At 41.6% G+C, this 18,421-nt stretch overlaps 1 protein-coding gene across 4 annotated transcripts; it reads right to left on the bottom strand.

Annotated features, from left to right (window-relative positions):
- Positions 1-243: 243 nt before the first annotated feature.
- On the bottom strand, positions 244-11,179 carry LOC110534150 (sorting nexin-12). 4 transcript variants are annotated; one of them, XM_021618857.2, is made up of 6 exons: positions 10,817-11,177; positions 10,442-10,537; positions 5,180-5,304; positions 4,887-4,977; positions 1,988-1,998; positions 244-1,094 (listed from the first exon to the last, which is right to left on the bottom strand). In XM_021618857.2, the coding sequence occupies exons 1-5, from the start codon at positions 10,979-10,981 to the stop codon at positions 1,993-1,995; spliced, it is 483 nt and encodes a 160-aa protein (XP_021474532.1). In that variant the 5' UTR covers positions 10,982-11,177; the 3' UTR covers positions 244-1,094; positions 1,988-1,992. The 4 variants fall into 4 exon arrangements, with proteins under 4 accessions (XP_021474532.1, XP_021474530.1, XP_036789147.1 ...); XM_021618855.2 differs by having other exon boundaries at positions 244-1,141; positions 10,817-11,175; XM_036933252.1 differs by lacking the exon at positions 1,988-1,998 and having other exon boundaries at positions 10,817-11,179.
- Between the last annotated feature and the right edge of the window lie 7,242 nt (positions 11,180-18,421).

The raw sequence follows: 18,421 nt of genomic DNA, 5'->3' as shown, positions 1-18,421 counted from the left end.
TATGTTTTTACAAGTACTGTGATTGCTGGAAAATACTAGGTTCATTAGAAAATATGGACTTTCTTTCGCCAAGAACTGTGTTTCCATAAGATAATCTCTTGGAACAGAGATGCCATTCTACTTCCATAATTAGCTGGCCACATAAGAACTGGCGACATAAGGAAATGCACTAGAAAAAAATAAAACATACAAGATGCAAATGAGAACCATATACCATCCCCTGAAATTCATTTGAAAAGACCGTTTTGGACATGGCACAGCAGGCAGAGATTTTATTGATAGTACAAACAAGGCAGTTTATATGAAAACTGAAAGCTGCATGATTAAATGTACAGAATGATGAAAAGGTAAAATACATGACAGAAAGCAATTGAAAGAATACTTTGGGTCAATAAACTTCATGCCGAAAGCTTTATCAATAAAAATGTGTGGATTATTGATCAGCCCCTTGTTTTCACAGTGGTTTGATTACCTGACAGTTACCTGACATTCCATAAGCAGACTGAAGACAACTTATGCAGAGCTCAAGGCAAAGTTACAGAAAGAAAAAAAATCATAATACAAAAATCACACTAAGAAGAGCATGTTGACGTGCAAAGAAACATGGAATGTCATGCTACAGGAAGTAAATCTCCCATTTAAAATAGTTGTTTTGATTAACTTTGGAAGGTATAATTTACTGACATCCATCAGAGATGGGAAACATACAATTGGAAGAACAATGTTGGTTACTGTGGGTATGAAGGGACAGAGACATTATGATTGAATACTTAGATGGGATAACACTATTTCTCATGTATTTTTATATATCTCCAACAATGCACCAACTTCCCTGTCACACCCCCCATTTAGTGTTCTTGGAGTAAACAGCCCCAATACAGTGCTGCAGAGGGTCATGCACCATTGTTGCTGGGGCAACTAGCAGAATATACTTTTTGTATACAGTACAAGGCATTAGAGAGTGACGCAGGCAGCTGTCAAAGGTGGTTGCGGCCACGACGGGGATAGGGTGCGGTAGGCTTAATCAGGCCGAGGTGATAAAACAGACGAGTCCTGGTCTGCGTTCGGCACGTCTTGCCTCTGGATTACTGGATCTGGAGTCCAAACAATTGCGTCACATGATCAGATGGTCTTTCCATTACTGAAAGAGATGTTGCAAAAATTGTGAAGTGCTTATCCTCAAAGTGTCAGGTCCAACTCGTTTTTTTTTTGTTTGTTGAGGGGGCCTGAGACTGCGGATTCGTAGGCAACTGTCCTGTTCTTCCCCCCTGAAAAGATCCATATCGTGTTCTGTGTTTCTTTACGAATATTTTTTTTTTGTGGTTTACCATCCCTTCACATTTCTCACTGTCAATCTTGAATTATAATTCTTAGAAAGTTTTGACTGGTGAAATGTCCATGCAGCATCTGCATGCCAACCATTGGATCTCAATCAGTTTCATGGGAATATGCATTATATCCATAATATAAGATCTTCTTGGTTATGTACAGTGTTGTTTCAATTACTGGTATGTGCGGTGAGCAAATTGAGGCGTTGACGTTAATAAACCGCAGTCTACATTTTGCCTAGTGGCGCGCACTGTTGAGCTGTGGCCACATAAAAAGACGGGGGAAAAAAAGTGACCATTCGCACAATCACCTTACAATCTCATAAGAAATGCAGTAATTTGTGTCTTACGGTAACATTAAACTATGCTATCATATTCGATTCTGTTATGTACAATACTATCATAATGTGATGTTGCAGATATTGATTCCGCTTTGATCTAACTTCATTGAACAAGCACCATTCGCAAGAGAAGCTTGTTCTCTACGAGTAGAGCAGAGAAGCTGTGTAAATAGAGAATCCCGCACATGCGCAGACGCTTCGGGACCTTTAGCCCCCCCGGGATAAGGGAGTCCACCTTTTTTTAAACTAATGATTGTGTCCATGCTATGATCTAAACCTTCTAAGATATTTTAGAGTGTAAAAAAAAGTCAAACTTACTTCATTCATACCTGCATAAGAGAGAGAGAATACATTTCAATCAGTAAACTCACTACATAACTTTAGCATACAGTGCCTTTAAGAAAGTATTCAGACCCCTTAACTTCCCCACATTTTGTTACGTTACAGCCTTATTCGAACGGATTAAATAAAAACTCCTCAGCAATCTACAGCACACACAATACCCCATAATGACAAAGCATAAACAGGTTTACATTTTTATTTACATAAGTATTCAAACCCTTTGCTATGAGACTTGAAAATGATCTCAGGTGCATCTGGTTTCCATCGATCATCCTTGAGATGTTTCTACAACTTGACTGGAGTCAACCTGTGGTAAATTCAATTGATTGAACATGATTTGGAAAGGCACACACCTGTCTACATAAGGTCCCACAGTTGACAGTACATGGTCAGAGCAAAAACGAAGCCGTGAGGTCGAAGGAATTGTCCCTAGAGCTCAGAGACAGGATTGTGTCGAGGCACAGATCTGGGGGAGGGTACCAAAACATTTCTGCAGCATTGAAGGCCCCCCAAGAACACAGTGGCCTCCCTCATTCTTAAATGGAAGAAGTTTGGAACCACCAAGTTTGGAACCACCAAGTTTGGAACCCCTAGAGCTGGCCACCCGGCCAAACTGAGCAATCAAGGGAAAATGGCTTTGGTCAGGGAGGTAACCAAGAACCCGATGGTCACGCAACAGAGCTCCTCTGTGGAGATGGGAGAAACTTCCAGAAGGACAACCATCTCTGCAGCACCCTGTACCAAACAGGCATTTATGGTAGAGTGGCCAGACAGATGCCACTCCTCAGTAAAAGGCAAATGACAGCTTGCTTGGAGTTTGCCAAAAGAAACCTAGACTCTCAGACCATGAGAAACAAGATTCTCTGGTCTGATGAAACCAAGATTGAACTCTGGCCTGAATGCCAAGCGTCACATCTGGAGGAAACCTGGCACAATCCCTATGATGAAGCATGGTTATGGTAGCATCATGCAGTGGAGATGTTTTTCAGCGGGAGGGACCGGGAGACTAATCAGGATCAAGGCAAAGAGGAATTTTAGAATAAGGCTGTAACAAAATGTGGAAAAAGTCAAGGTCTGAATACTTTCCAAAGGCACTGTATATATTCCTACACAATATTGTACAGTGGGGCAAAAAAGTATTTAGTCAGCCACCAATTGTGCAAGTTCTCCCACTTAAAAAGATGAGAGGCCTGTAATTTTCATCATAGGTACACTTCAACTATGACAGACAAAATTAGGAAGAAAAATCCAGAAAATCACATTGTAGGATTTTAAATGAATGTATTTGCAAATTATGGTGGAAAATACGTATTTGGTCAATAACAAAAGTTTCTCTCAATTCTTTGTTATATACAATGACAGAGGTCAAATGTTTTCTGTAAGTCTTCACAAGGTTCTCACACACTGTTGCTGGTATTTTGGCCCATTCCTCCATGCAGATCTCCTATAGAGCAGTGATGTTTTGGGGCTGTTGCTGGGCAACAGACTTTCAACTCCCTCCAAAGATTTTCTATGGGGTTGAGATCTGGAGACTGGCTAGGCCACTCCAGGACCTTGAAATGCTTCTTACGAAGCCACTCCTTCGTTGCCCGGGTGGTGTGTTTGGGATCATTGTCATGCTGAAAGACCCAGCCACGTTTCATCTTCAATGCCCTTGCTGATAGGTTTTCACTCAAAATCTCACAATACATGGCCCCATTCATTCTTTCCTTTACACGGATCAGTTGTCCTGCTCCCTTTGCAGAAAAACAGCCCCAAAGCGTGATGTTTCCACCCCCAAAGCGTGATGTTTCCACCCCCAAAGCGTGATGTTTCCACCCCCATGCTTCACAGTAGGTGTGGTGTTCTTTGGATGCAACTCAGCATTCTTTGTCCTCCAAACACGACGAGTTGAGTTTTTACCCAAAAGTGATATTTTGGTTTCATCTGACCATATGACATTCTCCCAATCTTCTTCTGGATCATCCAAATGCTCTCTAGCAAACTTCAGACGGGCCTGGACATGTACTGGCTTAAGCAGAGGGACACGTCTGGCACTGCAGGATTTGAGTCCCTGGTGGCGTAGTGTGTTACTGATGGTAGGCTTTGTTACTTTGGTCCCAGCTCTCTGCAGGTCATTCACTAGGTCCCCCCGTGTGGTTCTGGGATTTTTGCTCACGGTTCTTGTGATCATTTTGACCCCACGGGGTGAGATCTTGCGTGGAGCCCCAGATCGAGGGAGATTATCAGTGGTCTTGTATGTCTTCCATTTCCTAATAATTGCTCCCACAGTTGATTTCTTCAAACCAAGCTGCTTACCTATTGCAGATTCAGTCTTCCCAGCCTGGTGCAGGTCTAAAATGTTGTTTCTGGTGTCCTTTGACAGCTCTTTGGTCTTGGCCATAGTGGAGTTTGGAGTGTGACTGTTTGAGGTTGTGGACAGGTGTCTTTTATACTGATAACAAGTTCAAACAGGTGCCATTAATATAGGTAACGAGTGGAGGACAGAGGAGCCTCTTAAAGAAGAAGTTACAGGTCTGTGAGAGCCAGAAATTCTGCTTGTTTGTAGGTGACCAAATACTTATTTTCCACCATAATTTGCAAATAAATTCATTTTTTCTCTCATTTTGTCTGTCATAGTTGAAGTGTACCTAAGATGAAAATTACAGGCCTCTCTCATCTTTTTAAGTGGGAGAACATGCACAATTGGTGGCTGACTAAATACTTTTTTGCCCCACTGCATACAAAATATCAAATAAAAAGTACTGCACCACTTTGAATGGCAAAGAGCTCTATGTATAAACAACAATGAAAGAGCAGAGCAGAGGGACAAGAATAGAAAGCAGTCATTTCCACACCACATTGTCAACCCCAACTCCAAACCCTACAGACGTACCTTTCCGGGAACGTAGTTGCGGTCGATGCTCTCGTCCTGCAAAAACATGTGAAGACAGCGCTCGTTTTGGGCCAGAGGGTGACCTGCAATTCTAGAAAAAGAAAAAAATAATAATTTTTATGAATTCATGTCTTATATGTGCAGTTAAAAAAATGGTGTCTAGAAATTAATACATTTTAAATGACCCACACCAGCAGAAGCCAATTCCAAATCTGCCACACTAAAAAACTTCAAGTTTATGCAGGTTATTTCACATCATTACTTCTGTAATGTTTAATAAATTGGAGGGCCACCTGTTGATGAACTGCTCAAGACCCACACGCCGCTCTTCAATGAAAGCATCTTCAAAAATGCCTTCATCCCCACGGAAAGGTAGCTGTCTCTTCAGTGCCTTCCCAGGCAAGGGAGGCACTACAATCTGGGGGAAGAAAATCAATAGCAATGCATTTAGGACATAGCAGATCCACTTAATCATGATTCATTAATTATTGCTCTAGCTAAATGTATTTAGCCTAACTTATGGAGACATCACATTGGAGTAAAATCCTATTGTGTAGTGTAGATATAGTTGAAGCCAAATATATTGGCACCCTGGCACTTTTCTTAAATAGTTCCACCTTTTCTAAAATACGTTTTAAAAAATAAAATAAATAAATGGGTCACCACATCTTGTAATTGGATTTAACATTGCAGAATCATTTTATTTTTGTCAACTTAAGTTAAATTTGAATTTTTTTAATTAAACCAAAATGGCATGGACAAAATTATTGCCACCCTGGAGCTTTTACTTGGTTGCACAGCCTTTGTCCAAGATAACTCATTGTAGCCATCATTGAGTTTGCTGCACCTTTCTGCTGGCAGTTTGGCCCACTTTTAGCAGAAAACTGCTCTAATTCTTCAATGTTTTAGTGTCCTCCACCAACTGCTGCTTTCAGATCTCGCCATAGGTTTTAGATGTGATTCAGATCAGGGCCGATTTCCTAAAAGCATCTTATGGCTTAGGTCATAGTTAGAATGCTGAGTAGCTTCCCAAAACCTTCGTTACTAAAGTTTCACTAGAAAATCCTTGTTTTTTACCGACTGCCTCAGACCACTCGTAAAACAACCAAAAAAAGTGTTGTTATTCTGAACAAAAATAAACACAACATGTATAATGTTGGTCCCGTGTTTCACGAGCAGGAAAAAAAAAATCCCCGAAATGTTTACGTCCCTGTTAGTGACAATTTCTCCTTTGCCAAGATAATTCATCCACATGACAGATGTGGCATATCAAGAAGCGGATTAAACAGCATGATCATTACACAGGTGCACCTTGTGCTGGGGGACAAAACAAACAACTCTAAAATGTGCAGTTGTCACACAACACAATGCCACAGTTGTCTCAGGTTGAGGGACCATCCAATTGGCATGCTGACTGCAGGAATGTCCACTAGAGCTGTTGCCAGAGAATTGAATGTTAATTTCTCTACCATACGTTGTTTTCGAGAATTTGGCAGGAAGTCCAACCAACCTCACAACCTCGCCAGCCCAGGACCTCCACATCCGGTTTCTTCGCCTGTGGGATCGTCTGAGACCAGCCACCCGGACAGCTGATGAAACTGAGGAGGATGTCTGTCTGGGAAAAAATCCTTCCGATTGGCTTATGTCATCCCAGACCCACCCATGGCTGCGCCCCTGCCCAGTCATGTGAAATCCGTAGATTTGGGCCTAATAAATGTATTTCAATTGACTGATTTCCTTATATGAACTTTAACTCAGTTGAAATTGTTGCATTTATATATTTTTGGATACTTAAGTTAATACCTGCAGTCAACTTGTGCAATACCTTAGGAGTAAAGCAGATTGCATTCTTAAATTCTACCCAGCAAATTATTTTACATAATGAAGCTTACCGTACATACTTCTCAAGAACAGTTGAGCCAGTCACATTTGTAAATAGCACAATGGGAGAAAGTGGGAGCTGGTGAGTCCAAATAGTTATTTTTTTTTATTGGCGAGTCTGTTGAGAGGCACACGAGGTGATGAAGTTACACGTGTATGCAATTCACTACTAAATGTTAGCCATCAGATATCTTATAATGGATTTCTGCCAGAAGTCAAAGAGCTCTGGATAAGTTCAGTAATTGCCATTTTTCCTGTGTGCTTCCTACTAGCATTTTCTTCCTCCTCCGCTCTACTCAGTGTACACATGCTGCTCTTCCTTCAGAAAAGCATACATCACAACTCTGTTCATTTGCACAATTTCGCTCATAAACTGTCCACACTCACCAAGGTTGTTACAAGCCTAGCTTGTATACCTTTATGAGCTGGATTTGTTCATTTTTCGCATCTTAGCATTTTGCGATTTATGTGATTTCGCTATTAGTTTATGCCAATTTTGTTAAAATTCTGGTAATAGAGGCCCAATGGGCTTTTCTTGCATTTTTAGCACCCCCTTGTGTGCTCTGCCGGTAAATACTGTAAATCCCAGGATGAGCGAAGGACAGGATGAACATCTGGATACCGTCCAAGCCTAAATCGGTAGCCACCGTTCGTTATACCCAATGTCCCCTCAAAGCTGAGCATGTGAGCAGGCGCACACTTCCTCCGCTCAGAAGAAATGCCATGCCGCGCAGAGAAGCAAGAGATTGAAAGTCACTGCGTTTGCCCCATTTGTTTTCACAATATAGATCAATGTTTTTTCTGTGAACGACTCAACATTACAGCAGCCCCTTTTCAATGCATCAAACCAAACCCAACTTCGCAAGATTTAGTCTGATTTTCTTGTAGGCAGAGCACAACAGAGAATAATTCTATTGGTGGGGGTAACCCACGGACTGTCTTTCAATAACCCTCAAGTGAATGTGCTTTTCGGATCAGTTCAAGAGCGCAGAGCCGTGCATGTGCACATTTGTTTATATTCTTTGCTAGTTAGCGAGTTATTCGCCCAGTTATAGATAAGTATAGGTCAGCATTGGGAAGTTACTGCTTCCTAAAGGAACACAAAACGAGTAGGTCCCAATTCAAGCTGTCTTTGAAAAGTCAGGTAAAAAGCTTAGATCTTAATTAAAGGGGCAGTGTTGTATTTTCAGACAGGCTGGAATATGCAAATAAGCCAATAGGCAGAAGGGTAGTCGACATCGTCTAATTTTCTGAATAATAATATTAATAATTCATTTTATGAAGTGGTTTCTTGCATCATACAACACAATACAATTTACAGTCACCTATTTGGCCCATGGTGTTAAAGACCAAGTAAAAAAATAATTTAATTAATGTCAAACTACTGTTAGCTATATCATAGAAATCAAAAGCTATTTCCATGTGAAAGTGTTATGGGATTTGCTCCATTGGTTTTGTTTGTAGGCCTTCATTATGTTCAAATAGCTACAATAGTCTAATGCCTAAAACTGTAAGGGCCTGTGTTCACTGTAAACACACACTGGAAGTTGCAGAAAATTCTCAACATTCAAGTTTCCGCTCGCAAGACCTCAAATTTGCTCTGTGCCTCCAAGACAATGAGGGAAAATTAGTTACTTGCATACATTTCCTTACATTTTGCATCATTCCATTCCATTGTTAGTTAACCTTTCTTTCCTCCGTCACGTTTGTGTGGTTGTTCCTGAGGATCGATAGCAATAGTGGATCATATTAGGCTAACGTATTACAAAGTTGTGTACTTATTTGGGACATGTAGCCAATTTGAATCATTATGGAACGCACACCAAAGGTAACAGTTTAAACCTGGAGTCTGGCGCGCGGTTCACAACGACTGGACCGTTGTCAACAGTTCCATGACTAATGAAGATTATTAGGGTAGATGTATAAGACTACTGCTCAAGCCCTGTTGTACACTTTTCTCATCTCTCATTGCGCCATGATTGAAAAATGTAATACGGCAACTCTGGATGAATCAAACCACTATTTTTGATTCACCAATATATTTAGTCCGTAAAGGCTTTTCAAACCAGTTTTTTATTATTCATAAAAAATACTTCCTAACCCTAAATTAATAGATTTTTTATTTATTTTTTAACAACCAAATTGCTCCTGAAAAGTAGACAAATATATATATATTTTTTACCTTTATTTAACTAGGCAAGTCAGTTAAGAACAAATTCTTATTTTCAATGACGGCCTAGGAACAGTGGGTTAACTGCCTGTTCAGGGGCAGAACGACAGATTTGTACCTTGTCAGCTCTGGGGTTTGAACTTGCAACCTTCCGTCACTAGTCCAACGCTCTAACCACTAGGCTACCTGCCGCCCCAATATATGCACATTCTCTCCATATAGTAGTCAGTTTGTCGAGAAAATTCTAATTAAAGGATCACCAAATTGAAAGGGATGGCTTTAGATAAATGTACTGAAAACTCGAATGAACTCCATGAGAATCTGTTGGACAGCAAGTGGGAAGGTATTCAGCTGTTGATTTTATGTACTCAGTGCACGCAAGGCAACCACGCCTGCAAAGCCCATTACGCACCTGCGTAAGGTAAGTCTGAATACCAGCTACTGAGAAGTGCGTAGGAAAGTCTGAATCGGACTCCAGGAGCTGATCAATCACTATTGTGGAACAATTCTAATGCTAAGGTAAGATTTGAATGGAGAAAGTGGATTTGAGAGCAGAGCTGGCTTTCTTTCAATCCTATCAGTATCAAATGCCTCAACGTCACACTTAGTGAACGTTTTCTCTGCGTGACGTTTTGGGAAACGCATTGTTTCCCCGTTACATTGTTAAAACACTTGTAAGCCTAAATTTCAAAGCTGTTGTTGGACTATTCTGGAGTGGCCAACATCTCTTCTTGAACCATCCCTGGGGGTTTTTGGTGTGTGTTTTGGGGTCATTGTCCTGCTGGAAGACTCAAAACCTTCAATGGAGACCCAGTTTTTGGACACTGGGTTGAACATTGGACTTCAAAACATGATCATCTGCTGATTTCACACCCTTAAGGCCCCCAGTACCAGAGACAGCAAAACAACCCCAAAACAACCCCAAACAACCCCATAGCATTATCAAACCTCTCCCATGTTTGATTGTAGGGAGGGCGTTCTTTTCATGGAATGCTTCATTTGGTCGGCAGTTAACACAGCGCTGATCTGTATTGCCAAAGAGCTGTAATTTTGGTTCATATTTTTTCTTCAATCAGGCTTCCTTGGGTCTCCTTCAGCAGTGGGGTCTTCCTATGTTTACCAAAGACCAAATTAACCATTCAAAGAAAAGAACACAAACATGGGAGAAGTTTGCGAGGTTGCTTTGCTGTCTCTGGTACTGGGGAGGCATCATTAAATCATCAGATTATCAATGTGTTTAGGAGTGCTATGTCCAACCAAGTGTTGCTGTTGAAGGTTGTGGGTCTTCCATCAGGACAACAACCCAAAGACACATCAACAGAACCTTGGAAATATTCAGAAAGAAACGCTGGACTGTTCTGGAGTGGTCAGCGAAAAGTCCAGATCTGAATCACAACCTATGGCAAGAGCTAAAAACAGAAGTTGGTGGAGGCCACCCCTCAAATTAATTTGTGTATCACAGTCTGATTAATCAGGCAAGCCAGAGCTACTATCTTTCACTCACCTTACTGTCTCGCTCCAACTCATTCTTCAGCCACTCAAAGTCACTGTATCTTCTTCGCACAGTAGAATCCTTCAACTTAAAAATCGGCAGGTTTGTCTGCATTTATTGAAAACAAAAACAATACAATTATATATTCTCGTCAATAGACAGCCATCAAGTAAACGCTAGCTAGCAAGCTAGCTAACCCATCTTAGCTTAAAAAGGCTCCCTGACGTGCAATTTTAAACACTTCCTTAGCTCACAAAGCTAACTAGCTAGTAGGCCAGAACAAGTCCTGGGCCTCGATTTTCATCCATCTAACCTTAGCAAAAGCTACAAACATGTTCAGCTAGCTAACTATGTCGTGACGACAGACTTCTAGCTATAATAACCTACCCGCATACGGACTTCGTACGTTGTGAAACGGTTCCGCCCGACTCCAACAGTTTGGGGGTCATAAACATCCATTTCAAGAAAATTGCTGGGGGGACCATAAGCATCCGTCAGGTCCTGAGGTTTTGAATTTAACCGGCGAGTATCAGCCACCGTGGGATCTGACATCTTCCTTGTCCGACAACCCGCAGGATGTTCACGTTATAAAACTCAATAGCGAGGAACAATTCTCAGCTAGATCTCTCCTATTGATTTGATGTGTTCAGCAAATTTCAACGCGGCGTAAACACACACACACACACACACACACACACACACACACACACACACACACACACACACACACACACACACACACACACACACACACACACACACACACACACACACACACACACACACACACACACACACACCGGTAATCTTTTTCTTCTATGGTATATATATATATATTTTTTTTTTTGTGCGATGGAATATGCTCTCCGCCACCTACTGTCCGGGATGGAGACAGGATTCGCAAAAATGGAACAAAATACCAAAATGTGGTGTATTGACAAATGTATGTGTTAATGAGTTTAGAGTTTAAATGGTTGCAAATAGCCAATGGGGTTTGTGTGCAGGGGTTGAGTTATTTTAATTAACAAATGACAATGGGGTTTCTGTTCTTGCATTGAAGTGATTGGATTACGAGATGCAAGCAGTAAAAGTTCAATGAAATATGGGAGAGTTGGCCTGAAGACATTGTATAGAGTAGTCGACTGTAACAGGCTGACTACAACTACTGACTTCTGCAACGCACGTGACGCGAGCGTTGCAAAATAAATGTAGAAATCTATATATTATTCAATTATTGCACCCACACTGCTCGCTCAACGGAACCCAAACCGGCTGTGCCTGCACCATCGTGCATACATTTATTTTGTCACCCTACACCAAACAGGTTAAAATATCAAAACAAACTCTGAACCATTTACATTCATTTGGGGACAGGTCGAAAAGCATTCAACATTTATGGCAATTTAGCTAGCTTGCACTTGCTAGCTAATTTGTCCAATTTAGCTAGCTTGCTGTTGCTAGATAATTTGTCCTGGGATATAAACATTGAGATCTTCTAGGCTTTTTCTTCTCTAGACTTTATATTGCGATTGGCAACTTTCATAAATTAGGTGCATTACCGCCACTGACCTCGTTCGTCTTTCAGTCACCAACATGGGTACCTGCTTCTATAAACCAATGAGGAGATGGGAGAGGCAGGACTAGCAGCATGATCTGCATCACAAAAAGAACTGACTTCTATTTTAGCTTTTGGCAACGCAGATGCAACGTGAGCGGTGTAGACAGCCTGTAAAATAGAAGTCAGTTCTATTTGTGACGCAGATCTCTCTGCAAGTCCTGCCTGAGTCCCCAAAGAATTTCTGCTGCAGCCACAATAACGTCCAGTTACTTAGATTTCTTTGAGACTTGTGCCATACAGTTTATAACTGTGTCAATTAATGCCACAAAATCTACCTTTTTAACACACAGGGTATCTTTTGCCTGGCAGCAAACATTTAATACAGGCTGTGATGCGTCCACTACCATATCTTCACTAGCGTCACTTGTATTCTCAATTATTTGAATCGCCTCCGCATAGAAGATTCGATTGACCGCTCTAACCTTTGCTACCTCAAGATTTTTCACCCTTACAGGGCACTCCAGGAACTCGGGATCATGATACCCACGCCAGTTGCAACACCGTCCGTAATCCTTCTACTCACCGTTCTTCAATAACTCTGTCCGTCTGCACACACTTGAAACATGGCCAAATACTTTACAATTCTTACACTGCAATGGCTTGGAGACAAAAGCTCTTACAGCGTATCTTACATAACCAAGCTTCACATGCATAGGTATTTGCTCTTCATCAAAAAAAAAAAACAGGACTGACTGTCACGACTTCTGCAGAAGTCGAAGCCTCTCCTTGTTCAGGCGGTGCTCGGCGGTCAACGTCACCGGTCTTCTAGCCATCATTAATCCATTTTTCATTGGTTTTGTCTCGTCTTCCTACACACCTGGTTTCAATCCCATTCATTACCTGTTGTTTATGTTTGCGCCAAATCCAGGCTGGTCTGGACCTCACCAAATCTGAACCAAAGATAGACATCTATGATTGGCTCAGATTTTGTCTAGACCAGACCAAAAACCAATGTCTGTGGATGAGGAAATCAAGAACCCAAAAAATATGTCCAAAAGACATTGGCTCGTGCTTACTGGGGTGTAGCCTACCATGTCTGCAAAAATGTGAATCAATTTGTCTATTTAAGCTCGGAATATCAGCTACCCAACTTCATCAGGAGGTATTGTGAGCCTCTTTGCAATGTGTTTACACAGCGGGAAATTCAGAAGTTTTCATTTTTTTTCTGGTCAGCTTATCAAAAATGTATGGACTTAATGGAAACCACTGATCATGACAATGGGGGTGAAACTCGTGGACAACAGTTGTGATTGTCCATTCCATATTGTCCATTTTACTTTGACCTGTCCTGTTTTAAGGACATGTTGTTTGTTGTTAACATGACAAAGCATTTTTCTTTGATTGGGCGCCATTTAGGTTATGCTATTTGATTGGATAAACCTGCATAATGTAAAAAGTGTCCGTCTCATACATTGTCATACATTTTATCTCCAGCCTGGAGTTACAAAAAAGACCACCTACTTTTTATACCATATCCTATATCTGCTACATGATTTATGTTAGACAATGTAGGCTTCTACACAATCGCCCAACCTTAACACACACTGTGTGGTTACAGTAGGCTAATGTATGTCAATGGTTTTAGGAACAGCAGTAACATCAGGCAGGATTTAGGCTACCAACTGTCTATCCAGTTATAGCTCAATCTTGGGTGCAATGATTACGTTCCTGCACTGACTGACTATGTGGAGGCTCATTGATTTAACGTTACGTTAGCTTACATGATACACTAGTAAAGTAATAAAATATATAGCTGTCGGCTATATTAGCCACGACTTACCGTTCATTGTGCAGCATCAAATGTCTGTAATTTTCTTCCTGCATGTTTTGCAAGTTGCAATCCGTTTTTTGTTGATACAGCATTGTCTTTATGTCCAAAAATAATAATTTGGTGTTATCATCTTTCCAAGGGCTCCATCTGAATTCACCCGCCGACATTCCTCTACACTGCCACGCACAGCTTTTTCTCAGCTGGCACAATTTGATTGGCTGCTGTCCGATTCAAACTGTAATCTGTTAAATGAAGAGTTGATGCGCTGCACACTTTTTTTAATAGCATCATTTTTAATATTTGGGCTTGGGGAGGGTATCAAGTCAGGTCGAGTCATAAGACTCAAGTCCAAGTCAAGTCACGAGTCATTGGTGTTAAAGTCAAAGTCGAGTTGCAAGTCATCATATTTGTGACTCCAGCCCAAGTCATGCGACTTGAGTCCACACCTCTGGAAATCGATCTCCATACATTATGCCCCTGGGCTTGAGTGAACTACTGTATCTTTATCCAGACATACTGTATCTGGCAAGCCGATACTAAAATGGCCCAAAAAATGTAACTTTAATTTTTTAAAGTATTTTTGATGTGTCACCAACCGAAGTGTTTCAGGTCCCACTTGCATTTAACGACTCAACAACAGGCCCATTTTTGTGCAGTTCATGAGAAAAGCTGCACTAATAAGTTACGGTATTTAGGCCTAATGATGAGCTACATTTTTTTAATGCATTTAATAATTCCAACAGGATGTTCTGAAGTTTGTTAGGCTGGCGGAACAGTGTGAACTCGAGTCACAAGTTACTAGCCAGCTGGTTAGCATTCTCAATCCGAGTCTTTTCGGTGTGGAGCATCATTTGGCAGAATTTGTGTCTCCCGACCCCTCCTGTCTCAGCCTCCAGTATTTATGCTGTAATAGTTTGTGTCGGGGAGCTAGGGTCAGTCTGTTATATCTGGAGTATCCGGTGTCCTGTGTGAATTTAAATATGCTCCCTCAAATTCTCTATTTTTTTTCTCTCTTTCTCTTTCTTTCTCTCTCTCTTTCTCTCAGAGGACCTAATCCCTAGGACCATTTCTCAGGACTACCTGGCCTGATGACTCCTTGCTGTCCCCAGTCCACCTGGTCATGCTGCTGCTCCAGTTTCAACTGTTCTGCCTGTGGCTATGGAACTCTGACCTGTTCACCAGACGTGCTACCTTGTCCCAGACCTGGTGTTTTGGACTATCGCTCTACCGCACCAGTTGTCTCTAACTCTGAATGATTGGCTATGAAAAGCCAACTGACATTTACTGGTGCTGACCTGTTGCACCCTCTACAACCACTGTGATTATTATTATCTGACCCTGCTGGTTATCTATGAATGTTTGAACATTTTGGCCATGTACTGTTATAATCTCCACCTGGCACAACCAGAAGAGGACTGGCCACCCCTCAGAGCCTGCTTCCTCTCTAGGTTTCTCTAGGTTTGATTGATTGATTGCTTGATTAAAAATGCCGCATCATTTGGCTTCCAAACGGCACTTCATTCAAAATGGTTGAAAATCGACTTAGAACCAAAGACAGTACAGTATGAAGATTGGAGAAGCAGTTTTTGCCTATAGAAATCCTTGATCACAGTGTGGTGCCAGGAAAATAACCTCTCACTCAACATCAACAAAACTAAGGAGATGATTGTGAACTTCAGGAAATAGCAGAGGGAGCACCCCCCTATCCACATCAATGGGACCGAAATGGTCCACCCACATAGACAGTGTGGTGAAGAAGGCGCAACTCCTAAACCCCTCTAACTTGTACAGATGCACAATTGAGAGCATCCTGTCGGGCTGCATCACCCCCTGGTACGGCAATTGCACCGCCCACAACCGCAAAGCTCTCCAGATGGTGGTGCGGTCTGCCCAACGCATTACTGGGGGCAAAGTTCCCACCCTCCTGGACAACTACAGCACCCTATGCCATAGGAAGGCCAAAAAGATAATCAAGGTGTAATGGATGTTGAAGGAGAAAGACCAAGGTGCTGCGTGGTGAGCGTACATATTCTTTATTTAAGATGACGCCGAACAAAACAATAAAAACTACAAATAAACCGTGAAGCTAAAGGCTATGTGCCCTAAACAAAGTCAACTTCCCACAAACACAGGTGGGAAAAAGAGCAGCCTAAGTATGATTCTCAATCAGAGACAACGATAGACAGCTGTCCCTGAGTGAGAACCCTAACCCTACCCTAAAACATAAAATACCCACCCCAACTCACACCCTGACCAAACCAAAATAGAGACATAAAAAGGATCTCTAAGGTCAGGGCGTGACACAAGGACATCAACCACCCGAGTCACTGCCTGTTCACCCCGCTATCATCCAGAAGGCAAGGTGCAGGTGCATCAAAGCTGGGACCAAGAGACGGAAAAACAGCTTCTATCTCAAGGCCATCGGACGGCTAAACAACCATCACTAGCACATCAGAAAAATGTAGACAAATAGACATAGATTAGGAATCACTGGCCACTTTTAGAAATGGATCACTAACCACTTTAATAATGTTTCAGTATCTAGCATTACTCATCTCATATGTATAAACTGCACTCCACAATATTCTACAGTATCTTAGTCACTTTTAAATTGTGTTTACATATGGCATCACCCGTTTCACATGTACATACTGTATTGTATTCTGTACTACACCACTGACTGTTAAACAGCCATCTCCAGGACATCAGAGGCTGCTGCCTATAGACATAGATGAGGATTCACTGGCCACTTTAAGGAAATGAAACACTAGCCACTTGTCTCCGTATCTTGCATTACTCATCTCATATGTGTTAACTGTACTCCATACTATTCTACGGTATCTTAGTCACTTTAATTGTTTGTAAATATTGCATCACCCATCTCATATGTATATACTGTACTCTATACTATACCACTGTATCTTAGTCCAGTGCCGCTCTGAAATATATGTATATATATATATATTCTTAATCCATTCCTTATTTAGATTTATGTGTATTTTGGGTTTATGTTGTCAAACTGTTAGATATTACTTGATATATATTATTGCACTGTCGGAGCTCGAAGCACAAGCATTTCGCAACACCATCAATAACATCTGCATATGTGACCAATAAAAACTGAAACGGATGGAGGAGCTTCTGGGTGGCGCTGAGAACATGACTTTTCACAATTTTCTCAAGGCATTCCATTACTAAGGTTGTCAAGGCGACAGGGCGGTAGTCATTCAGCCCAGAGGGATTAGATGCTTTAGGAATGGGTATAATTATTGAGTTTTTCCACAATACTGGCACGTGTTGCTGGTCGTTGACTCTCGCTTTGAGTCAACTACTCACCACATTTTAGCCACTGCAGTGCTAGCTAGCTGTAGTTTATGCTTTCAGTACTAGATTCATTCTTTAATCCTTTGATTGGGGAGGTCTGATAGGTTGAAGGACATCCTCCGGAAGTTGTCATAATTACTGTGTAAGTCTATAGATGGGGGTGAGTACCCAGAGCCTCCTAGGTTTTGTGTTGGAGTCAATGTACCCAGAGGGGGACGGAAACTAGCTGTCCTCCGTCTACACCATGGTGCTACCCTACAGAGTGCCGCTGAGACTACTGTAGACCTTCATCCCAAAACAACGTGTGATATTTAGTGTAGTTTTATCTAAAGGATAAAGGATAACTTTTTTATTTTTATGAAATTCACTGAGGAGGTGAATAGTCCTCTTCCTCCTCTGAGGAGCCTCCACTGGTACACATATTTACACACAGGTACGCACACGGTTTCACCCTACCTTTCATAGGTGAGTCTATCACATGCTTGTGTGTGTGTGCTTTGTCCTGCAGTTTTGGCGGCCATGTTGTTGTGTAGGAGGACTCAGGCTCACTACACCTTCAACGACCTTTCGTCTGACTCCCAGGACAGAGTCCAACCGGTACTGGAACAGATGCCAGTCTATTGGTCTCTAAAACCATGCTGTTGGTTTTTGTTAGACAATGCCTGGCCTGACATTTGAATTTAGATTTTTGGTGTTAAAATGTTCATTTTTCATTAGATAAACACAACAGTTCTAGCCATAACAATCCAGTGTTCAACTTGGACCCACCATTCGGGAATCACTGTTCAATGGTGATTGTATGTACAGAATAGTGCAGTGCAGATGCAATGTTAAACATTATACGCTAGAGGGCACTCTTTGAATTTTGTTTGCAATGTAAAGGAAAGTCAGTTCATGTGATACACAATCAATGAAAATATGACGAGAGTGCCTTTATAGAGGTTATTCCTTTATTGATGATGATTGTGCTCAGACTACTACAAATCAAGTGCAGCAGTTTCATACAGGAAACCCGACTGTTTCATTAGCTGATAGCATCACATCAAATAGATTCATCACACTACCCTTAATATGTTGGTCTATTTAGCCGACCAGGTTGAGCACACATTCTCTGATGGCTGGTGTTCTCGGTGACATTCTAATGCTGTAACATGCGTTACTCGCAACGCTTATCTGTTTTCTGCTTTCCCACCAACCACCCCGGCCTCCACCTGTTTGGGATCTGCTTTTGTTTCGGTCAGGGGGATTGGTATAGCATGCCTTGTTCACTGCCTGCTAT

This window comes from Oncorhynchus mykiss, chromosome 10 (assembly GCF_013265735.2).
Source record: "Oncorhynchus mykiss isolate Arlee chromosome 10, USDA_OmykA_1.1, whole genome shotgun sequence".
NCBI lineage: Eukaryota > Metazoa > Chordata > Actinopteri > Salmoniformes > Salmonidae > Oncorhynchus > Oncorhynchus mykiss.
The sequence above is the reverse complement of the archived record's forward strand: the minus strand, read 5'-3'. Positions and strand labels throughout refer to the sequence as shown.